This window comes from Sminthopsis crassicaudata, chromosome 3 (assembly GCF_048593235.1).
Source record: "Sminthopsis crassicaudata isolate SCR6 chromosome 3, ASM4859323v1, whole genome shotgun sequence".
Taxonomy (NCBI): domain Eukaryota; kingdom Metazoa; phylum Chordata; class Mammalia; order Dasyuromorphia; family Dasyuridae; genus Sminthopsis; species Sminthopsis crassicaudata.
Genome location: NC_133619.1, coordinates 588670902 through 588696596, shown reverse-complemented (window position 1 = coordinate 588696596; position 25695 = coordinate 588670902). Strand labels below are relative to the sequence as shown.

The window sequence follows — 25695 nt, the reverse complement described above, 5'->3', positions numbered from 1 at the left end:
AGTGGTACAGTATTCTTGCTGATGATCTCCAGCTAGTGGTAAGTAAATCTCCTTAACTAAATATGTGGTTCATTTCATTACAAAACTGAACTTAAACTAATAAACTACCAGCTAGTTCCAGACTTGCTAATGATACAATTTCTCCATTATTCAAGACTTTTTATGCTTTACTCCTCCTCCATACACAGCATGATCTAGTTAAATTGGGTTATTTGCTGTTTCTTGAACATCACACATCACCTTCTCAACCCTGCTTTTGCACTGTATCAGCCCCCATACCTGGAATGTTTTTTCTTCCTCACATCAGATTCATGGTTTCCTGGGGCTCCTTCAAGACTTTAAATCAATCTTAAGTTCCACCTTCTTGCTTATTCTACTCCCTTTCCCTTTGCTGGTAGAATCTTCCCTTTGAAATTACCATCTATTTACATTCTATACATCTTGTAAAGTTATTTTTCAATTTGTCTCCCATTAAAATATGAGTTCCTTGAAAGCAGGAATTGGGTTTTTATTTTTCTTTACATCCTTTGTGCTTAACAAAGTGCCTGGCACATAAGAAATCCTTAATAAATAAATAATTATTGACTGACTGATTAAATGGAATATAATGTATTTCTAAGTCCATTTGCTAAGATACATTTAAGAATTGTGTGAACACAAACACAAGGCACTTTTGCAGATTATACAGACTTAAATAACTGTTCCCCAAAGTTCACAACTGGATTCTCTTTTCCTACTTGGTAATCACCAGTTGGTGATCTTATCAACTCTTATTGACTCAAGTATATCTCTTTGTAGAAATTTTCAGATTTATTTGTCCAGTCCTAACCTTCCTAATGATCTCCAGTCTCCAATCTATTGGATGTCTTAAACTGAATATCCTACAAGAAATTTTAAAACTCAGTATGTTCAAAATAAACTTATCTTCCCCCCCCCCAAACCCTCTCTGCCCTTCAAATTTTGCATATTACTATCTAGAATACCACCATTTTCAGGTCTAAAAACTTAGGTACTATTCTTTACTTATTACTCTCTCACTATCTCCTACTCCCATTTCTAATTGGTGGATCAATCCTGTTCTATCTTCCTAATAGCTCTTATTTCTCCTTCTATTCTCTCAAAATGCCAACACTGGTACAGGTCTTCATTATGTTATATCTGAATCATTACAAATAGCTTGCTAGTTGGTCTTCATGGATTCCATGGCTTTCTTCTAGTCCCAACTAAAATCTCACCTTTCACAAAAAAACTTTCTGCATTCCCTTTAATTCTAGTGCTTTTTCTGTATTGATAATCCTACTTCTATCTTATTTGTACATATCTGTTTGCATGTTCTCTTCCCCATTAGACTATGAGCTTGCTCCCTGAACACAGGGAATTGTACTTTTGTTTTTCTTTGTATCTCCAATGCTTAGGACAGTGCCTGGTACTTAATAAGTACTAGATGACCAACTGATTTAGGATTACAGAACTTGGACTGATCTCTATTCAGTAGTCTCAGCTACCTTTAGTCTTGACTCAAGAAAAATTTTCTATCAATTAGAGCTGTCCCAAAGCAGAATATAGGCTTTCTCAGGAAGCATTAGGTTCTCTCAAACTAGGTCTTTAAGGGAAAGGTAGAAAGATGACTAACTACTCAGAGATATTGTTTTAGGGATTCCTAATCAGGTTAAGAATTGGGCTAAATTGGTCCTCCTCTAAATCTGTCATTACATAATTCTCTTCATTTCCAAATGGCTACATTTCTCAGGACTTCTCCATATGTCCCAGAAATCTCTTCATCCTGGAAGACTATTTCATCCCTGAAATGTTCAACAAAAATTTACCTTTCAGCCCCTGAGGCCCCTCACACTCCTGCCAGAATCTCTATTTTAAAGGAGAACAAAGTTTAAGAAACATAAAGAATCAAAGTCCCTAGAGGTTCTATTTATTCATCTCTAAAATATTACAGTTTGCCAAAACGCCTAAAAGTTGGAAAGGTATGTAATTTTACATATAAACATCCATATTATATAGTCATTCCAAATTTTTGCCCTCAGAAGAAACATTCTTCCTTTCTAATAATTAATGTAATTTAGTAGTATTAGTCTAAGATCTGTGAAGCATTCAACTGGTATCTTTAAGTTTTCTTACCTTCTAAATAAAGTAATTAAGAACATTATTTATTAGTTGATATATTTCTTTGCTATAGTTTCCCCAAGAGGGCTAACCACTCAGAGAACCACATAATATTTTCTTGGGTCTTTTTTTTTCAAATCACATTAAACAAAAGCATTCTAAATCCCCACTGGAACAATTACTCCATTGTAGTCACAAATATTCCTATAATTGGTGTAGAATTAGTATAGCAATTAAAAACATCCTTATCCAGAAAACACAAGTTTTTTTTCTTAAAATTAGTCCATTAAGAAATCACAACTAAATATTGCACCTAAATATTTTTCATTTAATATATCAATCTTTATAATATCTCTGCAACAAAAGGAATATTATCCCATATTTTACAGAGAAGCTATGGACAAAAAGGGAAGCAGTTGGCAAACTGATGATACAGGTCAAAGACACAGTTTAAAAAGTATTCAAAAAATTTGCTGTCTTTTTTCCACTAGTTAAATATGTGGTATGAGTTTGGTTCTAGCAGTCTTGGCATGGTTATAGCCATTTTGCTGTGGAATATACAACAGCTGTTCAGAAGTGAGTTGCTGAGGTTTCAGAAGCAGGAATGTGAAAGAAATAGAGACTGAAACAGGCAAAAGCAGGCCTGGAGTGAGATGAACAGTACTGACTGCAAAAAGAGAAAGACTTGAAGGCCAAAGAAGCTAAAACTCTAAATGCCATGGCAGTTGTAGAACTGAAGTAGAACAGAAAGTCCTGCCCAACCTGCTGGCTTCTGTGTGATATTTATACATAAATCCACAGTAACAATCATATAATGTATAAGAAAAAAAAGAAATAACCTTATTCCATAATAATCCAGTTGCTCTATAAAAGAATGTGAAGCTTGAGCCACGCTGTAATCAGATACTTAGATTTTAAACTATTTCTACATGGTATTTGTTATGGTACTTTTACCATTTTTGGAAATGAGAGAATCTAGCTTCAATACAGACTGAAATATAATTCAAATATTTCATGTTTTCATTTCATACTAAATCATTTAATGAATATAATGAATAATTAATATACATTCTGTTCCTTTTAATTGGCAAAAAAGGAGAATGCCACATTGTTTCATAGGTGGTCTTAGTACAGGGGAAAAATTCCTTAAGTTATTAAAAATTGTATACAGCCTATATATAGCTTTTTCATGGACTTTATTATTGTAAGCATCAATAAAGTAGTGGGAAGTGAAAGGCATCCTTAAATAGTACCATCTAGATAGAGGTTAGTATAATATTGCTGATAAAGCCATTTAAGAACCTTAAGAGTTACGCTTGATGGAATAGGGCCAGGTGGCAGAACTCAGCTGTTTGTGAATACCATGTTACCATAGTACATAGATAGGCACTTGAAAGTAAATACTGTTTAACACAATATAAAATAAAACACATGGCAGAACATATAGTCCTTCTGAAAGTAAAATTACTTCTATCCTACAGATACTTGTAAGCATGATCACACAAGGAAAGAAGGAAAATTATATATATATATAATATATATATATATATATATATAAAATGTATATGAGCAAAATAAAGAACCAGCATGGAACTCAGAAAAGTTAGTATATCTACTCTAGGTTAATTCTTTAAAAGTTCCTTTTTATTATAATCCACCTATTTTTTTTTTAATTAAAGCTTTTTATTTGCAAAACATATGCATGAGTAATTTTTCAACACTGACTCTTGCAAAGCCTTCTGTTCCAAATTATTTCCTCCTTCCCCCCACCCCTTCCCCTAGATGGCAGTTAGTCCAATACATGTTAAATATGTTAAAATATAATCCATCTAATTTTTTAAATGAGCATTTGTGGTATTTGATAGTAATGTAATAAAAATAATTACCTACTATTAACAACTTCTAATAAAAACCACTGGGCAGAAATAAAATCAAGAGAAAGGAACATCAATTGATAAATGATCAAAAGATATGATCTATACCCTAAGGACTATAAATTCATATATATTGTCTAATCTAACTGTACCACTGTTAGGCATGAATATCAAAAGATTTTTAAAAAGAGGAAAAAGAGAAAAGAACCAAATGTGCAAAAATATTTGTAATAGCTCCCTTCTTAGGGCAAAGAATTGGAAACTGAGGGGATGCCCATTAATTGAGAAATGGCTGAATAAGTTATGGTGTGTGATGGTTATGGACTATTGTTATTCTATGGGAAGTTATGCTTCTAAGAGCATTGAATGCTCTTAGGGAAAAAAACCTAGAAAGTCCTCCATGAACTCAAGCAAAGTGAAATGTACTGATAAAAAGTAATAGCAATGTTTTGGAATGACCAGCTGTAAATGACTTTGCTATCCTCAGCAGTTCAAGGATCCATGACTACTCTGAAGCACTTATAGCGAAAAATTCTATCCATATCCAGGGAAGAAATTGATTATCTGAATACAATTTGAATCATACTCTCTCTTTAAAAAAAAAAACACACAAAAAAAAAACCCAACTTTGTTTCTTCTGAGGGCTGTTTTAAATTTAGGATGGGAGATCTATATTTTCTTTCACAACATGACTTTTATGAAAATATTTTGCATAACCAGTAAAGTGGTTTCTTAATGGGGATTTGGGGTGAAGATAAGGCAAAGAATCTGGAATTCAAAAATTTAAAAAAAAATGTAAAAAAATTGTTTTAAATGTATAACTGAAAAATATTATATAATAAAGAAAACATATAAAAGAAAAACATTTTTAAAGAGAGAAAAGACACATAAAGATAGCAGACACTTAAGTCTGACTAAATCTAGCCAAGTTTACCCATGAGATGACGCAAAGGCATTTAATGACATGCTGAGAACCAATTAAATTCCTTATGACTGACGTGGAAATTCATCAGGATCTATCATTCTACTATTCCATTTAATATAATTGTGGCAAATATGTGTGTGAGCTGCATATGGACCTACTGAACCTAACACATGTTGATTTCAGAATATTTCAAGAGCATTAGTCATTTTTTAGTGAGTCATTATAAGCCTTCTCAGAAATTAACAAACCTTTCCACTGACAAGTCACTGGGTAGAACCTGACCACTCTGCAAATTAAAATCTAATCATATACTGGCTTTAGGGTTTTATTCATAGCTGTCTGGTTAAAACTAAATGCAAATAACAGATGAATCTTAACTCCCTCTCACTCTTCTAGAATAGCAGCTGTGCAAGTTCAGGGTTATTTTTCCCCCATTAAACCACAAATTTCATAAATTAATCAAGAAGTTCAGTTAGTCCATTCAAGCAATCATAGCAGGAAAAATGAAAACACTTTTCTGTGGAATATAATAGAGAATATAAAAAGATACCAAAAAATTAGAATTAAATTCTGTTAATCTTGACAACTCAATCTAAGGCTACTGTAATTAAAAATATTTGTAAAACATAAAACTGATATCACTGATAACCATTAGTGAGTGGTTCCAGAGGTACAAAAAGCCTCTAAATTCAAATTAGTTTAATCCAACAATTATTAAGTGACTATTACAATAGGAAATAATGCAGATAAAAAGACAAAACAAAACAGTTGTTTTGCTGCTGTAAGGCAAAAAGTATTGTAAATACTAGAAAGAATGAAACCAAAATGTGTTTCCTTTTAGAATCAATGCTAACAGTACTTCTCAGACTCAATTCTGCTTGGTATGAATAGGGTTTTATGGAATTCAAAAATTTCAGGTAAATAAACATTTCCTTTTAAAACATATGACTAAAAACATTTGGTACTGGTTAAGAAACAGTAATGAATCAGTGAAATAGATTAGGTACACAAGACACAATAATAGTCAATAACTATTTGACAAAAATTGCTGGGGAAACTGAAAAATATTATGGCAGAAACTGGCATTGACCAACATCTCACACTCTGTATTAAAAATAAAATTGAGGGGCAGCTAGGTGGCGAAATGGATAGAGTACCAGCCTTGAATTCAGGAGGACCAGAGTTCAAAACTGATCTCAGACACTTAACACTTCCTAGCTGTGTGACCCTAAGCAAGTCACTTAACCCCAGCCTCAAAAAAAAAATAAAAAAATAAAAAATAAAATAAAATAAAATAAAATTGAAATGGGTTCATAATTTACACATAAAGGATGATACTATAAGCAAATAGGAGAGCAAAGGGATGGATAGTCTACCTGCCAAATCTGTGGAGAAGGGAGGAATTATGGCCAAACAAGAACTACATAATATTATGAAATACAAAATGGATAATTTTGATTACACTAAATTTAAGAGTTTTTGAACAAACAAAACCAAATGCACAAAGATTAGAAGGGAAGCAGAAAGCTGGGGGGAATATTCATTTCTAAAATATATGGAGAATTGACTTAAATTTATAAGAATATAAGTCCATTCCCAAATGGATAAATGGTTAAAGGATATGAAAAGAAAATTTTCAGATAAGGAAATTATTTCTTTTTTTTTGATGAAAAAATTTATTTCTAATCATACAAAAAAAAATATGCTCTAAATCACCATCAGTTAGAGAAATGCAAATTAAGATAACTCTGAGGTATGACCTCATATCTTTCAGATTGGCTAAGATGACAGGAAAAGATAAAGATAAATGTTGGAGGGGATGTGGAAAAACTGGGACATTAATGCATTGTTAGTGGAATTGTGAACTGATGCAGCTATTCTGGAGAACAATTGGGAACTCTGCCCAAAGGGTTATCAAACTGTGTATACCTTTGCTCCAGCAGAGTCACTATTGAGTCTATAAATCAAATAGTATAAAAAAAAGGAAAAAGAATATATACAAAAATATTTATAGCAAATCTTTTTGTGGTGACAAAGAAACTGAGAAGAAATCCATCAATTGGTAAACAGCTGAACAAGTGGAGGTATATGATTGTGATATAATATTATTCTGCTATATAAGAAATGACAAAGAGAATGGTTTCAGAGAAACCTGGAAAGATTTGCATGAACTGATGCAATAGCAATATTATAACAATAATCAATTTTAATAGAATTAGCCATTTTATTAATGATCCACAACAATTTTCAACAACAAATGATGAAAAATATTCTCTACCTCTAGAGAGAGAACTGATGAACTAAGTGCATGCTGAAGACTTTTAAACTTTTTTTTTTTTTTGCTTTCTTCCCTCCACCCACACACAACATGGTTAATATGGAAATATATTTTGCATGATTTTTTATAATGAGTATTGTATTTCTTGCCTTCTCAATGAGTGGAGAAGAGGATAGAAGAAGGAAGAGCATTGGAACAGAAAATAAAAATAAAATGAACAAAATCAGAGATCTTCTTTCCTCGTACTTGAGTAACAAAAAAAATGATGCCACAAATAAGATAATCAAATTTCAAGATATAAAATTGGAAACTTAATGGAACAATGTATTAAGAAAAAGAAACACAGACTTGGAAAAGAAGTTATTAGCTATCTAATCCTACTTATACCCAAAGGATTAATCTCATCTATAGTTTGCATTTTTATAATAAATCAATCACACAAAATTTTAAAACTATAAACAAAACCAATATTCACACATAACAAATTTATGGTTTAGTAGTTTGCTTTTTTTTTTTTTGGTTGGTTTTTAAACATCTAGTAAACTAGTATAGTTTGTTTGTTTGTTTTTAAACATCTACTAAACCAGTATATCCCTTTCTTTTATTCTGATTGCCACAATTCTAGTCCAGTTTCTCATCACCTCAAGTTGGTCTCCTTGAAAGAAGTTAGTTTTAACTCTTCATACAGACTCTACCCTACTATTAATTAATTGATGGATCTTCCCAGAATATGTTAAATATAATTTAACATGTCATTTAACATTTCATTCTCCTTCCCCAATATCTATCCTATCTTGTAGTTTTCTTATCCATTTTCAGATATAAAAAAATATATCAGAAACAAACTGCAAGTTAGACAATAGGAAGGCATTTTTCACCCCTACCTATTTGTATCCCACGTCTGGGAAGTATTTCCTTCTCACTTCTATCTCTCAGAATCTTTGTCTTTCTTGCAAGGTTCACATCAGTGTCACAAATTTTTAATAATTAAGACAATAGTTTAACAGCCTAGGTTTAACTGATAATCCAAAAGGAATCACTATTAAGCTGTCAAATAGTCATCTATCCTCTGCTTCAAGACCTCCAAGTAGGGGAAACCCATCACCTCTTAAAGAAGCCAATTTCACTTTTGTAGACTTCTAGTTGATGGGACGTTTCTATTTACATCAACAGGAAATTTGCCTCTTGGTTCAAACAAAATAACTCTAATCTCTTCTTCGACATATTAGTTCTTCAAATACTTATATGTATCATGTTTTCCTAAAGTCTTCTCTCCTCTATCATTAATTTACTCAGTTCTTTCAGCTGATCTTTATTTATTACCAATTCAAAGCTCTTTACCATTCTGATTGCCCTTTCTCTAGACATTCCAGTTTATTTTCTTCTTGTGTCATAACACCCCAAACTGGAAGCAATACTCAATTATAGTACAACTATTATCTCCCTATTCTTATACTTGAATAAACCTAGGCAAGTTAATTTTTCTGGATCTCTATTTCCTCATCTGCAAAATGACGAGATTTGACTAGATGATCTCTAAAGTACTTTCCAGCTTTAGAGTTCCATGATGCTAGATTACATCTAAGCCTCCACTTTTATATCAATGAAGACAACAATTCTTACACTATTTAGCCTATTTATTTTTAAATATCACTTTATAAACTTTCAAGTCTCACGACAAGTTTTTGAGGATTAAACAAAAATTTGTCAAGGTCTTTAAAAGTGTAAGATGGTGGTGGGGGAGACAGGTGGGTACAAACAGAAAGATTTGGTTAGCTCAAAAATAAAATAAAATTTAAAATATTTTTCCACATTTAAGCACTATATAAATGTGAACTATTATTATTTTCTACAATTATGGGATGGAATATAACTGGACTATCAAATTATTTTGTACCACTCATATTGTCTTATTACTCAACTGCCTTCAAAATGATTATTTCTTAATTACAAAATTTGGTAAGTCTTCTCTGTCCTTATTCTTTTTGTTTTCTGACTTCATTTGACATTGCTGACCACCTTCTCCTCCAAGATGTTTTCTTAACCCTATTTTCCAGTGATAGTTCCTACCAAACTGAGAGACTACTCCTCTGCTAATCTTCTATATCATATACCCCTAAACTGAGAGTATTCCCTAAGGCTTTCTCATGAATCCTCCCCTCTCCCACAGCGATCTTATCAGTTCCCAAGAGTTTAATTATGTTTATGCAGATGACTCCAAGATCTATACATATCCAGCCCAAATCTCTCAGTGGAGCTATAGTCTTGCATTACCACTTGCTTATTAAGACATTTTAAAATGGATATCTCAGAGAGGTCTTAATCTCAACATATCCAAAAGAACTCATTTTTTAATTTCCCTATTTCTGTCAATAGCATTACCATTTTTCTAATTTCCCAGGTTTGCAAACTATACTGAATCATTTGATAAATATTGCCATTCATTTCTACATTCATAATATTCTTCACATTTCACTTGAACCTTTTTCTATCTCTCACAAAATCACCTTTAATTCAGGTCCTCCTCACCTCTCATGTGGACTACTGCCAACAGCTCCCTACTTAATCTTCCTGCCTCAAATCTTTCCCTACCTCAATTAATCTACACATAGACCCACAATGATTTTCTTCAAATGAAAATTTAATTATATAATTCTGTTACCTGATAAAATTTAGTGAAATCATTCTCTCTACAATAAACTGGTCTCACCCTATTTCTCCAGCTCATTCATTATATATTACTCTCCTTCTCTTTCTCTATGGTCCATCCAAACCAGCTCTCTCTCTGTTCTTCACACATTGTATTTTAACTAACATTTCTGAGCTTCTGCACTGGTCCTCCCCCAAGCCTGAAAAGCACTCCTTATTCAATGCCTCAAAAATTTCCTCATTTCTTTCACTATGTAACTTACCTTCTTGATTTAACTCACTCTCCTTAACTACCTTGAAGTTATTTATATTTATTCTGTATGTATTTGTATCTGTATATGTTGTCTTCCCAATAGAAAAAGTAAGTTCCTTGAGAAAAGACTGCTTTTTTTTTAGTCTTTCTATTCTCCAAGTAGCTAGCAGAATATTTGGTATAAATATTCTTACTGATAGCAAAATTGTGGAATGATCAGCTGTGAATGACTTTGCTATTTTCAGCAATACACTGATCCAAGACTACTTCAAAGGACTTAGGTTGAAAAATTCTATCCATACTCAAAGAACTGATTGTGTCTAAATATAAACTGAAGCATACTTTTTAAAAACTTTTTTTTTTTGAGATTTTTATAAGGGTAGAGGGAGGGGGAAGAGAATCTTTGTTTTCTTTTGTTAACATGACTTTCATGGTAATATTTTGCTTGACTTCACATGGGTCTTCTCAATGGGGAAAGGGGTGAAGAGGAAGGGGGAGCATCTGGAACTCAATTTTAAAAACAAATGTAAAAAATTTGTTTTCCATGTAACTGAGAAAAATAAAAACTTTACTGATTGACCAAAATAATCTCTAAACTGAACCAATATATTATTTGATTCAAAGCCTTGTGATTAATAAGTATGACAGGGAATTAATATATGCTAACTGTCCTAGTAGCCTAATATCATAAATTATGTTTCTGGTCTTTAGGGACTTAAAGGTCCTTAAATATTAGGAATAACTTATCAGGAGCTGAAAATAAGGAAATGTGGGCACCCATGCAGGATAGGTGAAAATGAGAGAAAAGGCCAGAGATTTAGGACTTGAAGGGAGTATTGGGATCATCTAGCCCTATATTTAGAGAGAAGTAAACTGAGGGCCAGAGTTTAACTGATTTGCCTGAAACTTACATTCAAATCCAACTCCTCTGATTTTTTCGACTGTTAGAATCCTACACTCCCCACAGGCCTATTGGCTTTACCCAGAGTTGAGGAGGGATGTACATATACATTAGACTTTTTCTATCATAATTAGGGAAATGTAAATGTTCAAGTTAAAATGAAATGGAGTTTCAAAGCAGTTTATCCAATTGAACTACTATTTTTGCAACTGTTCTATCCCTAAGGTATACTGAATTCTAAAAAAGGTTGGAGTAACTTAGTCAAATTGTAAATATAATCTTACAACAGATGCAAAATTAAAGTAGATTACAGTACTCCTAAAAATCACAATGTCTCATATCTTACCTGTTTACCCTCCTAGGACATTTGTCTGGTTTAATATCTACCTCATAGAGATAGACATCAATCTTTGGAATTTCAACCTGGAAGCAGTTGGCCAGCAGCTTAATGGGTTTGCCCATGGTGCCATAGCCAGGACGTCTGGGCACCATAAGCAGGGGCTGTGCCCCAACAGGTCCTACTAGGGAAAAAAAAAGAAATATAATATTACACCTTGCAGTTGCTATATTAGGGTCAGAGATTGTGAGGAGGGTGTCTTATCTTGAGGAATCTTATTTAAAAATATATATATATATATATATATTTGTGACTATTTCATTTTCCCTTGTTCCATGATTTTCAAGTGTCACTAAGACAACCAAGTAGAAATGTCTATACACATTAGGCACATACAGACATAAGAGAAATCAGATAATAATAAGAGAATTACAGAAATAGAAAGGACCCCAACCCACAACTGAAAAAGAAACCCCACTACAACAGACCATAAAAATCTACTTCAAATCAAGTATCTACTATCAAGAACCTACTATGTGCGAAGTACTATACTAAGCACTGAAGATACAATGAATATCAAAAGACAGTGCCCACTCTCAACAAGCTTATAATTTAATGGGAAAGACAGCATGCAAATATTTATGTATAAAAAAGGTACAGACGATACTAGAGATGGTTCCAGAGGGAAAATATTAAGAATGAGGAAAATTTAAAAAAGACTTCTTGTAAAAGGTAAAACTTTAGGTAAAATTTAAAGCAAGCCAGGAGATAGAGAAGAGGAAGGAGAGAATTCCAGGCATGGAGGACAGTCAGTGAAAATATCTGGAATCAAGACATGTCCCGTTATATACTTTGAAAAAAACAAGAAGGCCAGTTTTACTAATTGTAGAGTACAAAAGGGACATTTAAGAAGATTGAAAGGGGGCCAAATTATGAAGGGCCAAAAAGCCAAACAGAGGATTTTATATTTGATCATGCAGGTGATAGAGAAGCATTGGGGAGAAGAGAGGTAACATGTTCTTTAGGAAGAACGATTTGACATTCAGCAGAGGATGAACTGGAATGGATAGAAAATTGAGGCAGAAAAATCAGTGTTTCTGATAAAGGGCTCATTTTCAAAATATATAGAAAAGTGGCTCAAATTTATAAGCATTACAAGTCATTCCTCAGTTGATAAATGGTCAAAGTATATGAACAATTTTCAGATTGATGAAATTCAAGTCATTCCTAGTCATATGAAAAAATGTTCTACGTATCACTATTGATTAGAGAAATGAAAATTAAGACAACTCTGAGGTATCACTTCACACCTCTCAGATTGGTTAGATGACAGGAAAAGATAATGATAAATGTTAGAAGGGATGTGGGAAGACAGGAACACTAATGCATTGTTGATGGAGTTGTGAAATGATCTAACTATTCTGGAGAACAAATTCTGACTATGCCCAATGGGCTACAAAACTGTGCATATCCTTTGATCCAGTAATCTCACTACTGGGTCTGTATCCCAAAAAGATAATTTATGAGAAAAGGACCCCTATGTGCAAAAAAGTTTGTAGCAGCCCTTTTTGTAGTGGAAAGAAACTAGAAATTGAATGGATGTCCATCAGTTGGGTAATTGCTGAAATAAGTTATGGTGCATGAATGTAATGAAATAGTATTCTTCTATAAGAAATGATGAGCAGCTTGATTTCAGAAAGGCCTAGAGAGATTTACATGAACTGATGCTAAATGAAGTGAGTAGAACCAAGAGAATATTGTACATAGTAACAAGATTGTATGATGATCAACTGTGATGGAGTTGGCTCTTTTCAATAATGCAGTGATTCAAGGCAGCTCCAGTAAAACTTGGGATGGAAAATGCCAATCACATCCAGAGAAAGAACTGAATGTGGATCAAAGCATAAAATTTTCATCTTTTTGTTTATTTCTTCCCCTTTAGTCTGTTTTTTCTTGCACAACATGACAAATAATGGGGGGAGGAAATTGAAGCAGGGAGACCAAACAGCAGGTTGTTGTAATGTTCCTGATATCTAGTGATAAAGGCCCTTACCAAGGTGTTGATGGTATTAGGAAGAAAGAAGGCCTATGTGAGAGATGACATGAAGGTAGAAATGTAAAATCTGACTATTGATTAGATATTAGGGAAGAGGGAAAGGCAAGAGAACAAGGAGTAGAGAATGACACTTAGGTTGTAAGCTTGGGTAACTGGGAATATGGTGTCCTGGACAGTAATAAGAAAGTCTGTAAGGAGGAAAGAGTTTGGGGAAAAAGATGAATTCAGTTTTGGTTGTATTGATTTAAGATGTTTTGGAACATTCAGTTCAAGATGAACAATAGACAACTGAGACTGGAAATCATCAGAAAGGTTAAGACTGGACAAATATGGCAATCATTAACACAGAAATAATAGAAATAATCATGGAAGATGATGAGATCAAGTGAAACAGATGAGAAGACAGTCTAGAGAAAGCCTTGGGGGACACCCCTGTTTAATAGGAATGACCTGGATGAAGATGCAGAAAAAAAAACTGAGAAAGGGCAGGTCAAAGACATAGGAGACAACCAAGAGAGTGATATCACAAAAATCTGAAAAGAAGATCAAGAAGTTAATCAATGTCATCAAAGACTGCACAGAGGCCAAGAAGAATGAGGACTGAGAAAATACCATTAGATTTAGAGAAAGCAGTCAGTCAAAGGATAAAATTGGAAAACATACTATAGAGAAGCAATGTCAAACTCAAAAATGTATACCTATTAACCACATACTGACTTAGAAAAACAAAATAAAATTATCTCTATTGTACTGTACTTTCATTTATTAAGAAGATCAGTTTCTATGGATTTAATTACCATCTTTCTGTTAATAATACTCAAATCTACCTTTCCTGCCCGAATCTATCTGTTGACCTCCAATCTTCTTCCATTTGCCTTTCAGACCTCTTAAACTTTACTATATCCCAAACAGAACTCATTTATCTTTTCCCTAAATCATCTCCCCCCTCCCACCTTCTCAATTACTATAGAGATTATATAGATTACTATCTTCCTATTCCTTTAAGCTTACTATCCTTGGAGTTACCCTGGATTCTTCACTATCTCTCACCTCCTATATCCAAGTTGCTATCAAGGCCTGTCAATTTCACCTTTCCAACACATCTCAAATATCTCTTCAATCCAGGGACACTGGTTTCCTGATGTTCCATGAACACTCCATCTCTCAGCTCCAGGCATTCTCTCTGGCTCTCCTTTATACCTGGAAAGCTCTTCCTTCTCTACTCTGACTACTGACATTCCTGGTTTCCTTTAAGTTCCTAACTAAAATCTCACCTCTTAATGGAAGCTGTTCCCAACCCTTTTCAATTCCAATGCCTTTCCTCTGTTAATTATTTCCTAATTATCCTGCATATAGTTTATTTTTATGTATTTGTTTGTATATTATCTCCCATTATACTATAAGTTCCAGGCAAAAGTGATTGTCTGTTGCCTCTTTTTGTATATCTTGGGCTGAGTAGTCTTGCATATAGAAGGCACCTAATATTTACTGAATTGAATTTTCTTAAAACATTTTAATATGATTCTCGCTACTTTCAAGACTTTTGACTACTGTTGAGTTTGATAACTCTGATTCAGAAAGTTAAAAATGAGAAGAAAGGAAGTTGAGATACATATTATAGATGGTTTTCTCAAGGAACTTGGCCACAAAAGAATAGAGGACTGTAGGTCTATGGTAATTGAGTCTTTTCAGACATCTAACTCCTCATCATCTATTTGGGGTTTTCTTGGAAAAAAATATTGAAGTAGTTTGCCATTTTCTTCTCCAGCTCACTTTACAAATATGGAAACTGAGGCAAGCAGGGTTAAGTGATTTTCCCAGGGTTATACAGCTAGTAAATGTCTGAGACCAGATTTGAACTGAGGTTTTTTCTGACTTCAGGTTTAATTTTCTATCTACTATGTCACCTAGCTGCCCCAATGGGTCTATAGCTATTCAGGAATGGATGAACTAAGTAGGGTTTTTTTAAACTGGAGAAGACTTAGACATTCTTGTAGGTAGTGAGGAAACACCAGAAGACAGGGAACAACTGAAAATAAAAGACTGGGAATAAAAGAAGAGGCAATCTATCAGTACCTACGTATATTTTTAAAGATGGTCAATGCAGGAATTATGTTTGATTATTCATATTTTGCACAAAAGTTTTGTTTCCTTTCTTTTTCAGTGGGGAAAGAAAGGGAGAGGAGAGTAAAACTAAATTAAATTTTAAAATAGGTGTGGGTTTAAAAAAAACTTGGAAATGTCTTTGAAAAAAGTCTCATTTCCTTTAAATTAAAACAACTCTGAGTTGTTTCACACTTCTCAGATTGGTTAAAATGACAAGAAGAGATAATAATGAATGTTGGAGGGGATGTTGGAGGTGTAAACTGATCCACCTATTCTGGAAAGCAATATGGAACTATGCCCAAAGGGCTATCAAATTGTGTATTCCCTTTGTTCCAACTCTACTGGGCCTGTATCCCAAAGAGATCATAAAAAAAGGAAAAGGATCCACATATACGAAAATGTTTGAAGTAGCCCTTTTTGTAGTGTCAAGGAACTAGAAACTGAGTGGCTGAATAAGTTATGGTAAGAGGATTGTTATCAAATATTATTGTTCCATGAGAAATGATCATCAGCATGGTTTCAGAAAGGCCTGGAGAGACATATGTGAACTGATGCAAAATGAAGTGAGTAGAACCAAGAGAACTGTACACTGTAAAAACAAAATTAAGTGACAACCAATTCTGAAAGATATGGCTCTTTTCGACAATGAGTTGATTCGGGCCAATTCCAATAGATTTGTGATGGAGAAAGCCATTTGCATCCAGAAAGAGGATTGTGAAGACTGAATGCGGATCTTGTGTTTTTACCTTTTTTTTGGTTTTGTTTGCTTGCTTTTGGGGGGGTTTTTCCTCTTTTTTCCCCTTTTTGATCAGATTTTGTGTATGTGTGTGTGTGTGTGTGTGTGTGTGTGTGTGTGTGTGTGTGTGTGTGTGCTCATGCAGGATGATAGTTGTGGGACTATGTATGCACATGTTTAACATATATTGGATTACTTGCTGTGTTTGGGGAGGGGATGGGAGGAAAGGAAGGACAAAAATTGGAACACAAGGTTTTTGCAAGGGTGAAATGTTGAAAACTATCTATATATTTTGAAAATAAAAAGCTATTATTAAAAAAAAAAAAGAAAAAGAAAAAAAGCCTCATTTCCAAGATACATAAAGAACTAATTCAAATATATAGGACTAAGATCCATTACCCATGAATGATAGTCAAATGATATGAACAGGCAGTTTCAAAGGAAAAGATCTAAGCTATCAATAGCTTTATGACAAAATGCTCCAAAACATTAAAAAATTTTTAAATGAAAATTAGCTAACTAGTATGCCAGGAAGACCCACACCTAACACTGTATATACCAAGATAAGTTCAAAATGGGTTCATGATCTAGACATAAAGAATGATATTATAAACAAATTAGAAGAACACAGGAGAATTTCTCTCTCAGACCTGTGGGAGGAGGAAGGAATTTGTAACCAAAAAAGAACTAGAGATCATCACTGATCACAAAATAGATAATTTTGATTATATTAAGTTAAAATTTTTTTTGTACTAACAAAATTAATGCAGATAAGATTAGAAGGGAAGAATAAACTCAGAAAACATTTTTACATTCAAAGGTTCTGATAAAGACCTCATTTCTAAAATATATAGAGAATTAACTCAAATTTATAAGAAATCAAGCCATTCCCCAATTGATAAATCATCACAGGATATAAACAGACAATTTTCAGATGAAGAAATTAAAACTATTTCTAGTCATATGAAAAGGTGCTCCAAATCATTATTGATCAGAGATATGCAAATTAGCACTACTCTGAGATACCACTACACACCTCTCAGATTAGCTAAGATGACAGGAAAAGATAATGATGAATGTGGGAAAACTGGGACACTGATACATTGTTAGTGGAACTGTGAACAGATCCAACCATTCTGGAAAGCAATTTGGAACTATGCTCAAAAAGTTATCAAACTGTGCATACCCTTTGACCCAGCAGTGTTTCTACTGGGCTTCTATCCCAAAGAGAGCTCAAAGTAGGGAAAGGGACCCAACATGTGCAAAAATGTTTGTGGCAGCCTTTTTTGTAGTGGCAAGAAACTGGAAACCAAATGAATGCCCATCAATTGGAGAATGACTGAATAAATCATGGTCTATGAATGTTATAATATTATTGTTCTCTAAGAAATAACCAACAGGATGATTTCAAAGAGGTCTGGAGAGACTTACATGAACTGATGCTAAGTGAAATGAGCAGAGCCAGGAGATCATTATATACTTCAACAACAAAACTATACAATGATCAATTCTGATGGACGTGGCTCTCTTCAACAAGGATGATTCAAACCAGTTCCATTTGTTCAGTGATGAAGAGAGCTATCTACACCCAGAGAGAGGACTGTGGGAACTGAGTGTGGTCCACAACATAGCATTTTCACTTTCTGTTGCTGTTTGCTTGCATTTTGTTTTCTCAGTTTTTTTCCCTTCTTGATCCAATTTTTCTTATGCAGTAAGATAACTGTATAAATATGTGTAAGGGTTGTGTCTTGTTCAATGCAACAGGAAGTAACCAAGCAATTAAGCTTGAGACCCCTGGAAGTGATTTCTGTGAGTAAACAGACAACACCTTGTGGGTGGGAACTCTGGCCACACTGGGATCAGTCCTATCTCCTTCAGATGTCTCCTTCTCTGTGCCTATGACCTCATAGACCCTATTTAACCTGTGGGAGAAGGAAGTAGGTCCTCTTTGACCTGGTGTTCATTTGGAGTCAGCAGGAGATCAGCTAGGAGCAGGATGTGAAAATGTGAATAAAAGACCTTGAACTTGCACATGGCTGTTCTCTAGAGCTCTACCGTGTATCTAAACCATCATTCCTATGAAATGGTGGCCAGAGATCTCTGAAAACTTCAGACAGAGGTAAGCTTTGTAAAATTGGTTTAATCACTGCAAAAGACAGTGACCAGAGATTTCTCTAAAAGCTTGTGAATTAGGAGAAACTAGTAATAGTGAATGTAGAGTGAAACAAGAGTATTTGCAAATGTAGTGAATGACTTGAGTTAACATTCACAAATATGTATATATATATTGGATTTAACATATATTTTAACATATTTAACATGTATTAGACTTACTTGCCATCTAGGAGAGAGGGTGAAGCGAAGGAAGGGAAAATTTGGAACAAAAGATTTTGCAAGGGTCAATGTTGAAAAATTACCCATGCATATGTTTTGTAAGTAAAAAGCTTTTTAAAAAAAATGCCTCCTCATTACAAGTCCTACTGACAGAGACAACACTCAAAATCCAGAATAAGACATACTTTTTACATAGCCAATATGGGAATTTGCTATGCTTGACACACATGTTTCTTACAAATTTTATTTCTCTATTTTTTTTTTTAAGGAGGGGAAAATGGAAGAAAAATGTGTTTTTAAAATCTTAAAAGTATCTAAAATATGCAAAATAAATTATTCTTTTTTTGGAAGTGAGGATACTAGTAGTCAAGGGGATCAGGAAACGTTTCATATAGAAGGTATTGTTTGACCTTTGAAGAAAACAAGAGATTCTAAGAGGTAAAGACAATCTGGAAGTATATTTTAAGCATAGGGATCTGTCAATGCAAGTTGCAGAGATGAGATGTTCTGATGACATCATCAGAATAATGACTATAAATAACATAAATGAAAGCCCTAAAAGGCAATTGGCTATTATTTGCAATGATCAATCATAAATATAGAGAACAAATGATAAAATACATTACTTTCTTTTCACTAAGGGAGATTACAAGCATAAAATGAGGAAACTATGTTAGAGATACTCTTCAATTATGTTTGGAGTGAACAATTTCTCTGATTATAAATATGTTGCTTCTGAAACTGAAGGACAACAGAATACTGGAAATAAGTTTTCATATATCAAAGCAAGTGTTCTTCAATTCTTTCTACCTGCTTTCAATAATTATAATGCTGTCTGCCTTAGGATTTAGGTAACCTCCCCTATATAATTTTATCTGGCATATTTTGAGTTTCATTTTTTTAAATAATTCTAGAATTCTCTTCCTCCTGGTGATGTTATATAGGTCATGGGACACTACAATTTTCAAAATTAAAACTTTTTTTTAAAAAACCCAAACTGCAAAGTTTTGAATTTTTTTAAAAAAGCATTTTTTAATGGGGGGGGGCAACCACTTTGTTTCTACTTCTTTGCTACAACAGACAGGTGCTATAAAGATTTTAGACTTTTGCTTTTGTCCTCGACTTCCTTATAATGTATTTTCAATAGTTGGTTTGGTATCATTTTTATTGAATGATTCCAAATTGATAACCAAAAAGACATCGCACTACTTTATAGTGGTGTACATTATGTATTAGAATGATACTCTTAAAACTTTTAAGTGTTACCTAACTTCATTCAAACAAAATAGTTGCTGGGGAAGACAGAGGACTTAAATAAGATAGGCAGGATTCTGGGTCCTGTAGTGGAATAAACCAAAACAATAATGAATGACATACATAATATTCTAGTTAACAAATGCTTATTAGTATGTGCAAAATATTAAGCTAGATTCTAGAAATACAATGACAAAACATTGTTTTTTAAGAGATAAAAGTTTATAAGTAAAGGCTGTTATTAAAAACCTTTGTGGAGGAAGAAATGTTTGACTTGAGCTTTATTGGATGATTAGAAATAAAACAAGCAGAGGGAAAGAAGACATTCAAGACAGAAGAAAGTGAAACAGTAAAATGTAGGGAGGTTAGAGGTCAAGTAGTATATAGTTGAAGGAAATGAATATGAGAATACTAAAAAGTAGTGTTAAGAAATTGGAGAATCTTGAATGCCAGGCAAAGAAATTTAAAAAGAATTTCCAATTATATGTAGAAACAATTTTAAACATTTGTTTGGGAGTTTTTTGAGTTTCAAATTCTTTCCTTCCTCCTTCCCACTCCAAGACAGTGTGCAATTTGATATGTGTTATACATGTTCAATTATGCGAAACACTTCCATATTAGTCATATTATAAAAGAAAGCAGACAAAAAATGACCAAAATAAAGTGAAAAAATAATGTTTTTATCTGCAGACTCCATCAGTTCTTTTTCTGACTATAACCAGAAATGGAAAAATGGAATTATGTGAAAAAGTTCTCTCCCCACTCTCTCTCTTCTCCCTTCTCCCATTCCCTTTCCTTCCCTTCTTCCCCCAAGAAAAGAGAAGAAAGTTGCTAATATCACATTGATAAAGGAAGACCAAACAAATTCTACAAACATAGAAGGGCTTTTTATGTATCTTAAGAATACTATGCTTGAAACACATAATATATTTAATCTGGTCAATTTTTTGTTTAAAAATCTGGGATAAGGATCTATTGAGTATCTTAAATAATTGAATTAGAAGTAGGAATGTCTGGTAAATGCTATTCACAACAACTTATTCTAATCTTCTGAGCAAGTATAGAAAGAATATTGTTCTAAAAGAAAATTTTCCTTATATTTTAACTTCCCACTCAATCAAGAAGAGTCAGCTCTTCTTTCCTCCAAGCATACACTTATTTGCCAACAAATGAAAACAGCATACTTTCTGTTCTAAGTTTTTAGTATTATAAAACAAAGTATTTGGGGCTAGGATTAATGAACCCAAATCCTTTAAATAGATAAGACAACATAGTTTCATTATTAAATAAAATATTACTCAACTATGGTTCAGAAGCTCAAAATAATTTGTCTAAGCAGTTATTTTGCTCTAAACTGAGGCTTTTTCTATGTTATTGAGAACTGGCCTATGGCCAGCAGAAAGAACCCTTCTAGGAAAAATTCCCTTTTACAGGGCCCCAGACCTTTGCTTAGACTCAGGCCCAGCCAGCACAGCTCATCACTTCCTTTGGAAAATATAAGTCAATTCTGCATTAACAAAGATATACTCACCCCCTTCAAAAGAAAGAGGGAGAGGATTTTTTAAAAAGTACCATCATCTAAAGGTCTTTTCATTCATTTCATTAATTTTCAATCATTTCTTTATAACATTTGCAATTCTTTGAGTTGCTTTAATTAAGTTATTCCCTCAATTTAGTCTATCATTAGTAAATAGTACAGCTACTAACAAGATCTCATCACTTAAATCTCCCTCAATTGTTTAAAATCTTATTAGTCAATCCTATATGAATACTAACAAATTGAAACTGAGTGATTAATAAAAATATTTAGCATATTAAATCCATTAATTTCCAAATACAGAATGAATATCCTTTTCTTCTTAAATTATAATAAGCATACCAAGAAATAATTGTATTCTATACTCGAGTTGTATTATGCTTTAGTACTTATTAATTTATGTACATACTACATGATAAGTATTGTATTTAGCACTAAGGATAACCAGAAGAATAAAAACAGTTCCCAGGCTTAAGGGACTTATATTCTAGCAGAAAGTTGTTATGAGGATGATTCAATATATACAAAGTAAAAGGAAAGTAATCTTGGAGAAGAAAACTCTAGGACCTCCAGAGAGGTGAGGAAGAGGAACCTAAGGAAAGATCTCCCTAGAATGGGGTTTTGAGTTGAGTCTTGAAGGAAGCCAAAGGTTCTAAGAGGACATAAAGAGACAGCAAGTCGCAGGCATCTGAGACAATGTAAAGACACAAGAGGAAAGATGAAGTATCATACAAGTAGCTTAATATGTCTGGTTCACAGTGTGGAGAAAAGTAAAATATAAGAAGATAAAAGGTAGAAAAAGTCAGTAGTAAAAAGTTTTAAATGAAAAACAAGTAGCAAGCTGGCAGAGTGAAAAAAGAGTTGGATCTAGAGGCAGGAAAACAAGTTCAAATCCTGTTTCAGACAGTGATGAGATATGGAAGCCAGGACTCCCATACTTTAGCCTTACCTCAGTTTCCTGTTTGATTTGATTTTTCTTGTACAGCAAGATAATTGTATAAATATGTATGAATATAATGGGTTTAACATAGATTTCTACCATATTTAACATATATTGGCCATCTAAGGGAGAGGAGAAGGGAAGAGAGGGAAATTTGTACATCAGATTTTGCAAAAGTTAATGTTAAATTATCCATGCATATTTTGAAAGTACATAATTTTAATTAAAAAAAAAAGATGAAAAGAAAGAAAAACATCCATGTTTAACTTAAACTATGGTATTCATTGATTTACTAGCTACTATTGACAAGAATTTCTGAGGTGCCTTGTCCCTCATGAAGTAGATGCAGCCAAGATCAACATGGAAATTTGTGCTTTAGCTTATAAGTAAGAACTCTAAAATTGGCATTTATATCAGGTTTTTTATTATTATTTATTTGCTGAGACAATTGGGGTTAAGTGACTAGTCCAGGGTCACACAGCCAAGAAGTGTTAAGTATGTGAGGCCAGATTTGAATTTAGGTCCTCCTGACTTCAGGGCTGGTACTGATATCAGGTTTAAATCAGTGTTGAGATACAAGGACAACAGTGTGAGTAGTAGAAAAATTGAAAGAAGATGCTTAAGTTTAATGAAAATTACTAAACTATTCTTTTAAGGTAAAAAATACTCAAATTATTTTGAGAATTACTCTTTCCAAAAGCTGTATGGAAGACTATAAGAGTACTTCAATTATCTGAGCCAATCTATAACAAAATATGTTCAAGTTTAAGGGCAATGAATATAATGGAATACTATTAGAAATAATGAGCAAGCAGATTTCAGAAAAATCTTCAAAGACTCATAAACCGATGCCAACTCAAGTGAACAGAACCAGGAGAACTTTGTACATAGTAACAGCAACACTATGCAGATGATCAACTTTGATAAATTTTGCTTTTCTTAGCAATACATAATCTGAAAGACTTGTGATAGAAAATGGTATCTACATCCAGAGAAAGAACTATACAAATCAAAACATTTTATTTTCAGTGGATTTTTTTGTTTTTTGTTCCTTGTTTTTCCCTTTTGTTCTGATTCTTCTTTCATAATATAACTAATATGAAAATATGTTTAATATGATTATATATGCATAACTTATAACATATAAAATGAAAATTAAAATCTTATAAAAGTGAATGTCAAAAATTAATAAAATTTTCAAAAGTTTAAAAGGACAGAAATCTTACATCTATAGTACTGCTTATGAAATTAAGATTTTTAAAAACTTGAATACACAAATCATGTGGGTAAAATTCTTTGGTTAACCTATAAATCTTATCTTTAAAAGACTAAATACAGATGTTTTTATCTTTGCCTGCAGCCTTTGTTGGCTTTTCTTTGAAAAATATGTGGTTGAGATTCATTCCTTTAAGGAGTCTGCATTTCTTCAGTGACAAAAATAAAAGACATTGATTTGAGAACAAGTTTAAGAGATAAGTAGATGGGACAGTAAAGCTAAACTCAGTAAGAATAAATGATAACAGTGAAACACATGCCCATTCATAGTTATCATCCCAGTTCTGGCTCTCATTCTTTCTCATCTGGACTGCTGCAATAGCTTTCTAACTGGTCTCTCTGTTTCAATTCTTTCTCCATCAATCTATCTTCTTTATACAGTTGCTAAACTCATGTTTTAAAGTATAGTTCTGACCATGTTACCACCTCTCAAAAATCTTCAGTGGATCCTTTCTTCCTTTCTTCCTTACCTCCTTCCCTCCTTCCTTTCCTTCTTCTCTGCCTCCCTTGTTTGCTATCTACTATCTTTAAGTATACATATGATGTTTCACCAATTAGCAGAAACTACTTTCAATATATTTGCAGTGCTTCATAATACCTGATACATAGTATTTAACAAATGATCTCTGATTTATCAATTGATTTCATAAACAAATTCTTTCCACAAGTCCTGACTCAGCCATCTCCAAAGGTTGGCTACCTGTCTGTAGTTGTTTTCTACTCAATTTTCATTGTTTTGCAAGGCAACCCTGCTCATAATTTTTTATCATCCTTGAAATGCTTTACAGAGGAGTTTATAATTAAAACCAGCATTTCTATTGTCAACTGCTTAGTGGACAAGATTCAGTATTTTCTGGCTGACAGCTTCTGATGTTTTTCATACTCTGCATTGTGGTGATTGTTTTGCTCTGTTTATATACCATGTAATAGTAATGATCAAAATCAATTAATATCTTTGCTTTTAAAAGGTTATCTTGCTTTTTGTTTTAAGGGAAGAAGGGTAAAGAAGGAAAGGAACTCAAGATTTTTTTTTTTAAGAGTTTGAATTGAAATTTTAATAATTATATCTGGTGCCTTAGACCATACTTTAATTTTGGATAGTTTTCTTGACAGTACCAACTAATTGTGCTAAATACAGAACTCAAGTCCATAAAAATAATCTTAAATAAAATATTTCATCTGAAACAGGATTGAAGTTTGTGAAAATAATTAACAAAATAAATACAATTATAATTTTTTTCTTTCCAGAGCCATACAATACAAAATAATTCTATAATTGGAATTTGTTTTCTAACCAGTAATTAAAACAATTAATTTATGTACTGTAATTCTTATTTTAGAGCATTTCAGAAATTCAGAAAAATAACAGTGTATAATTGTGGCACTCAAATTATACTTCTAAGGGCAGCTAGGTGGTGCAGTGGATAGAGCATCAGCCTTGAATTCAGGAGGACCCGAGTTCAAATCTGGTCTCAGACACTTAACACTTCCTAGCTGTGTGACCCTGGGAAAGTCACTTAACCTCAGCCTCAAAAAAAAAAAAAAAAAAAAATTATACTTCTAGAGTAGGAAAATGACCAAATGGGTTATTATTACACTCTAGGTGACCACTTATCAAGGAAGTTGTAGTTGGGATTTCTAGTTCAGACAGGTTGAGTTAGACTAGATCAGAGGCTTCAAACATAGAACCTGCAGGCAGACCACAATACTTCCAAGTGCAGCCAGAACAAGAATAAAATGTTACTGAGAAATATTTAGCAAAATAAATAATGTTCATCTGTGGTTTTCTAAGTCAACACACAGCTCACATCCACAGGTATATTCTGGAATAGTGTAAGATTTTGTTTGATCAATAACCAAAGGTGATTATTTAAAAACAATGTTAGTTATTTTACTTCCTTGGCTTTTGAAAATTTATTTGTAAGCATATAAAGTTATTCTCTGTTTCAAGATGTTCAAGCATATGGAAAAAGTACAAATTAACCACTACCTCCGCTTTCACTTAAATGAGGATTTTTTCAGTATTGGTATAAAAACATTAAAACGATTAAAATGACAAAAACATAGTATAATTTGCATTGAACTGAACTTCTGGGATGAAAGGCTAAGTTAGGAGAAAATA

At 33.1% G+C, this 25695-nt stretch overlaps 1 protein-coding gene across 5 annotated transcripts in view; it reads right to left on the bottom strand.

The window, feature by feature from the left end:
- LOC141563691 (protein argonaute-3) overlaps window positions 1-25695 on the bottom strand; it is a 90697-nt gene that overhangs the window by 62491 nt on the left and 2511 nt on the right. For 2 of the 5 annotated variants that reach the window (XM_074305112.1, XM_074305114.1), the window contains exon 2: window positions 11345-11519. In XM_074305112.1, coding sequence (XP_074161213.1) covers window positions 11345-11519 — 175 coding nt within the window. Of the gene's footprint in view, window positions 1-11282; window positions 11562-25695 lie in introns of all 5 variants that reach the window. The other 3 variants (XM_074305115.1, XM_074305113.1, XM_074305116.1) reach the window with 3 other exon arrangements.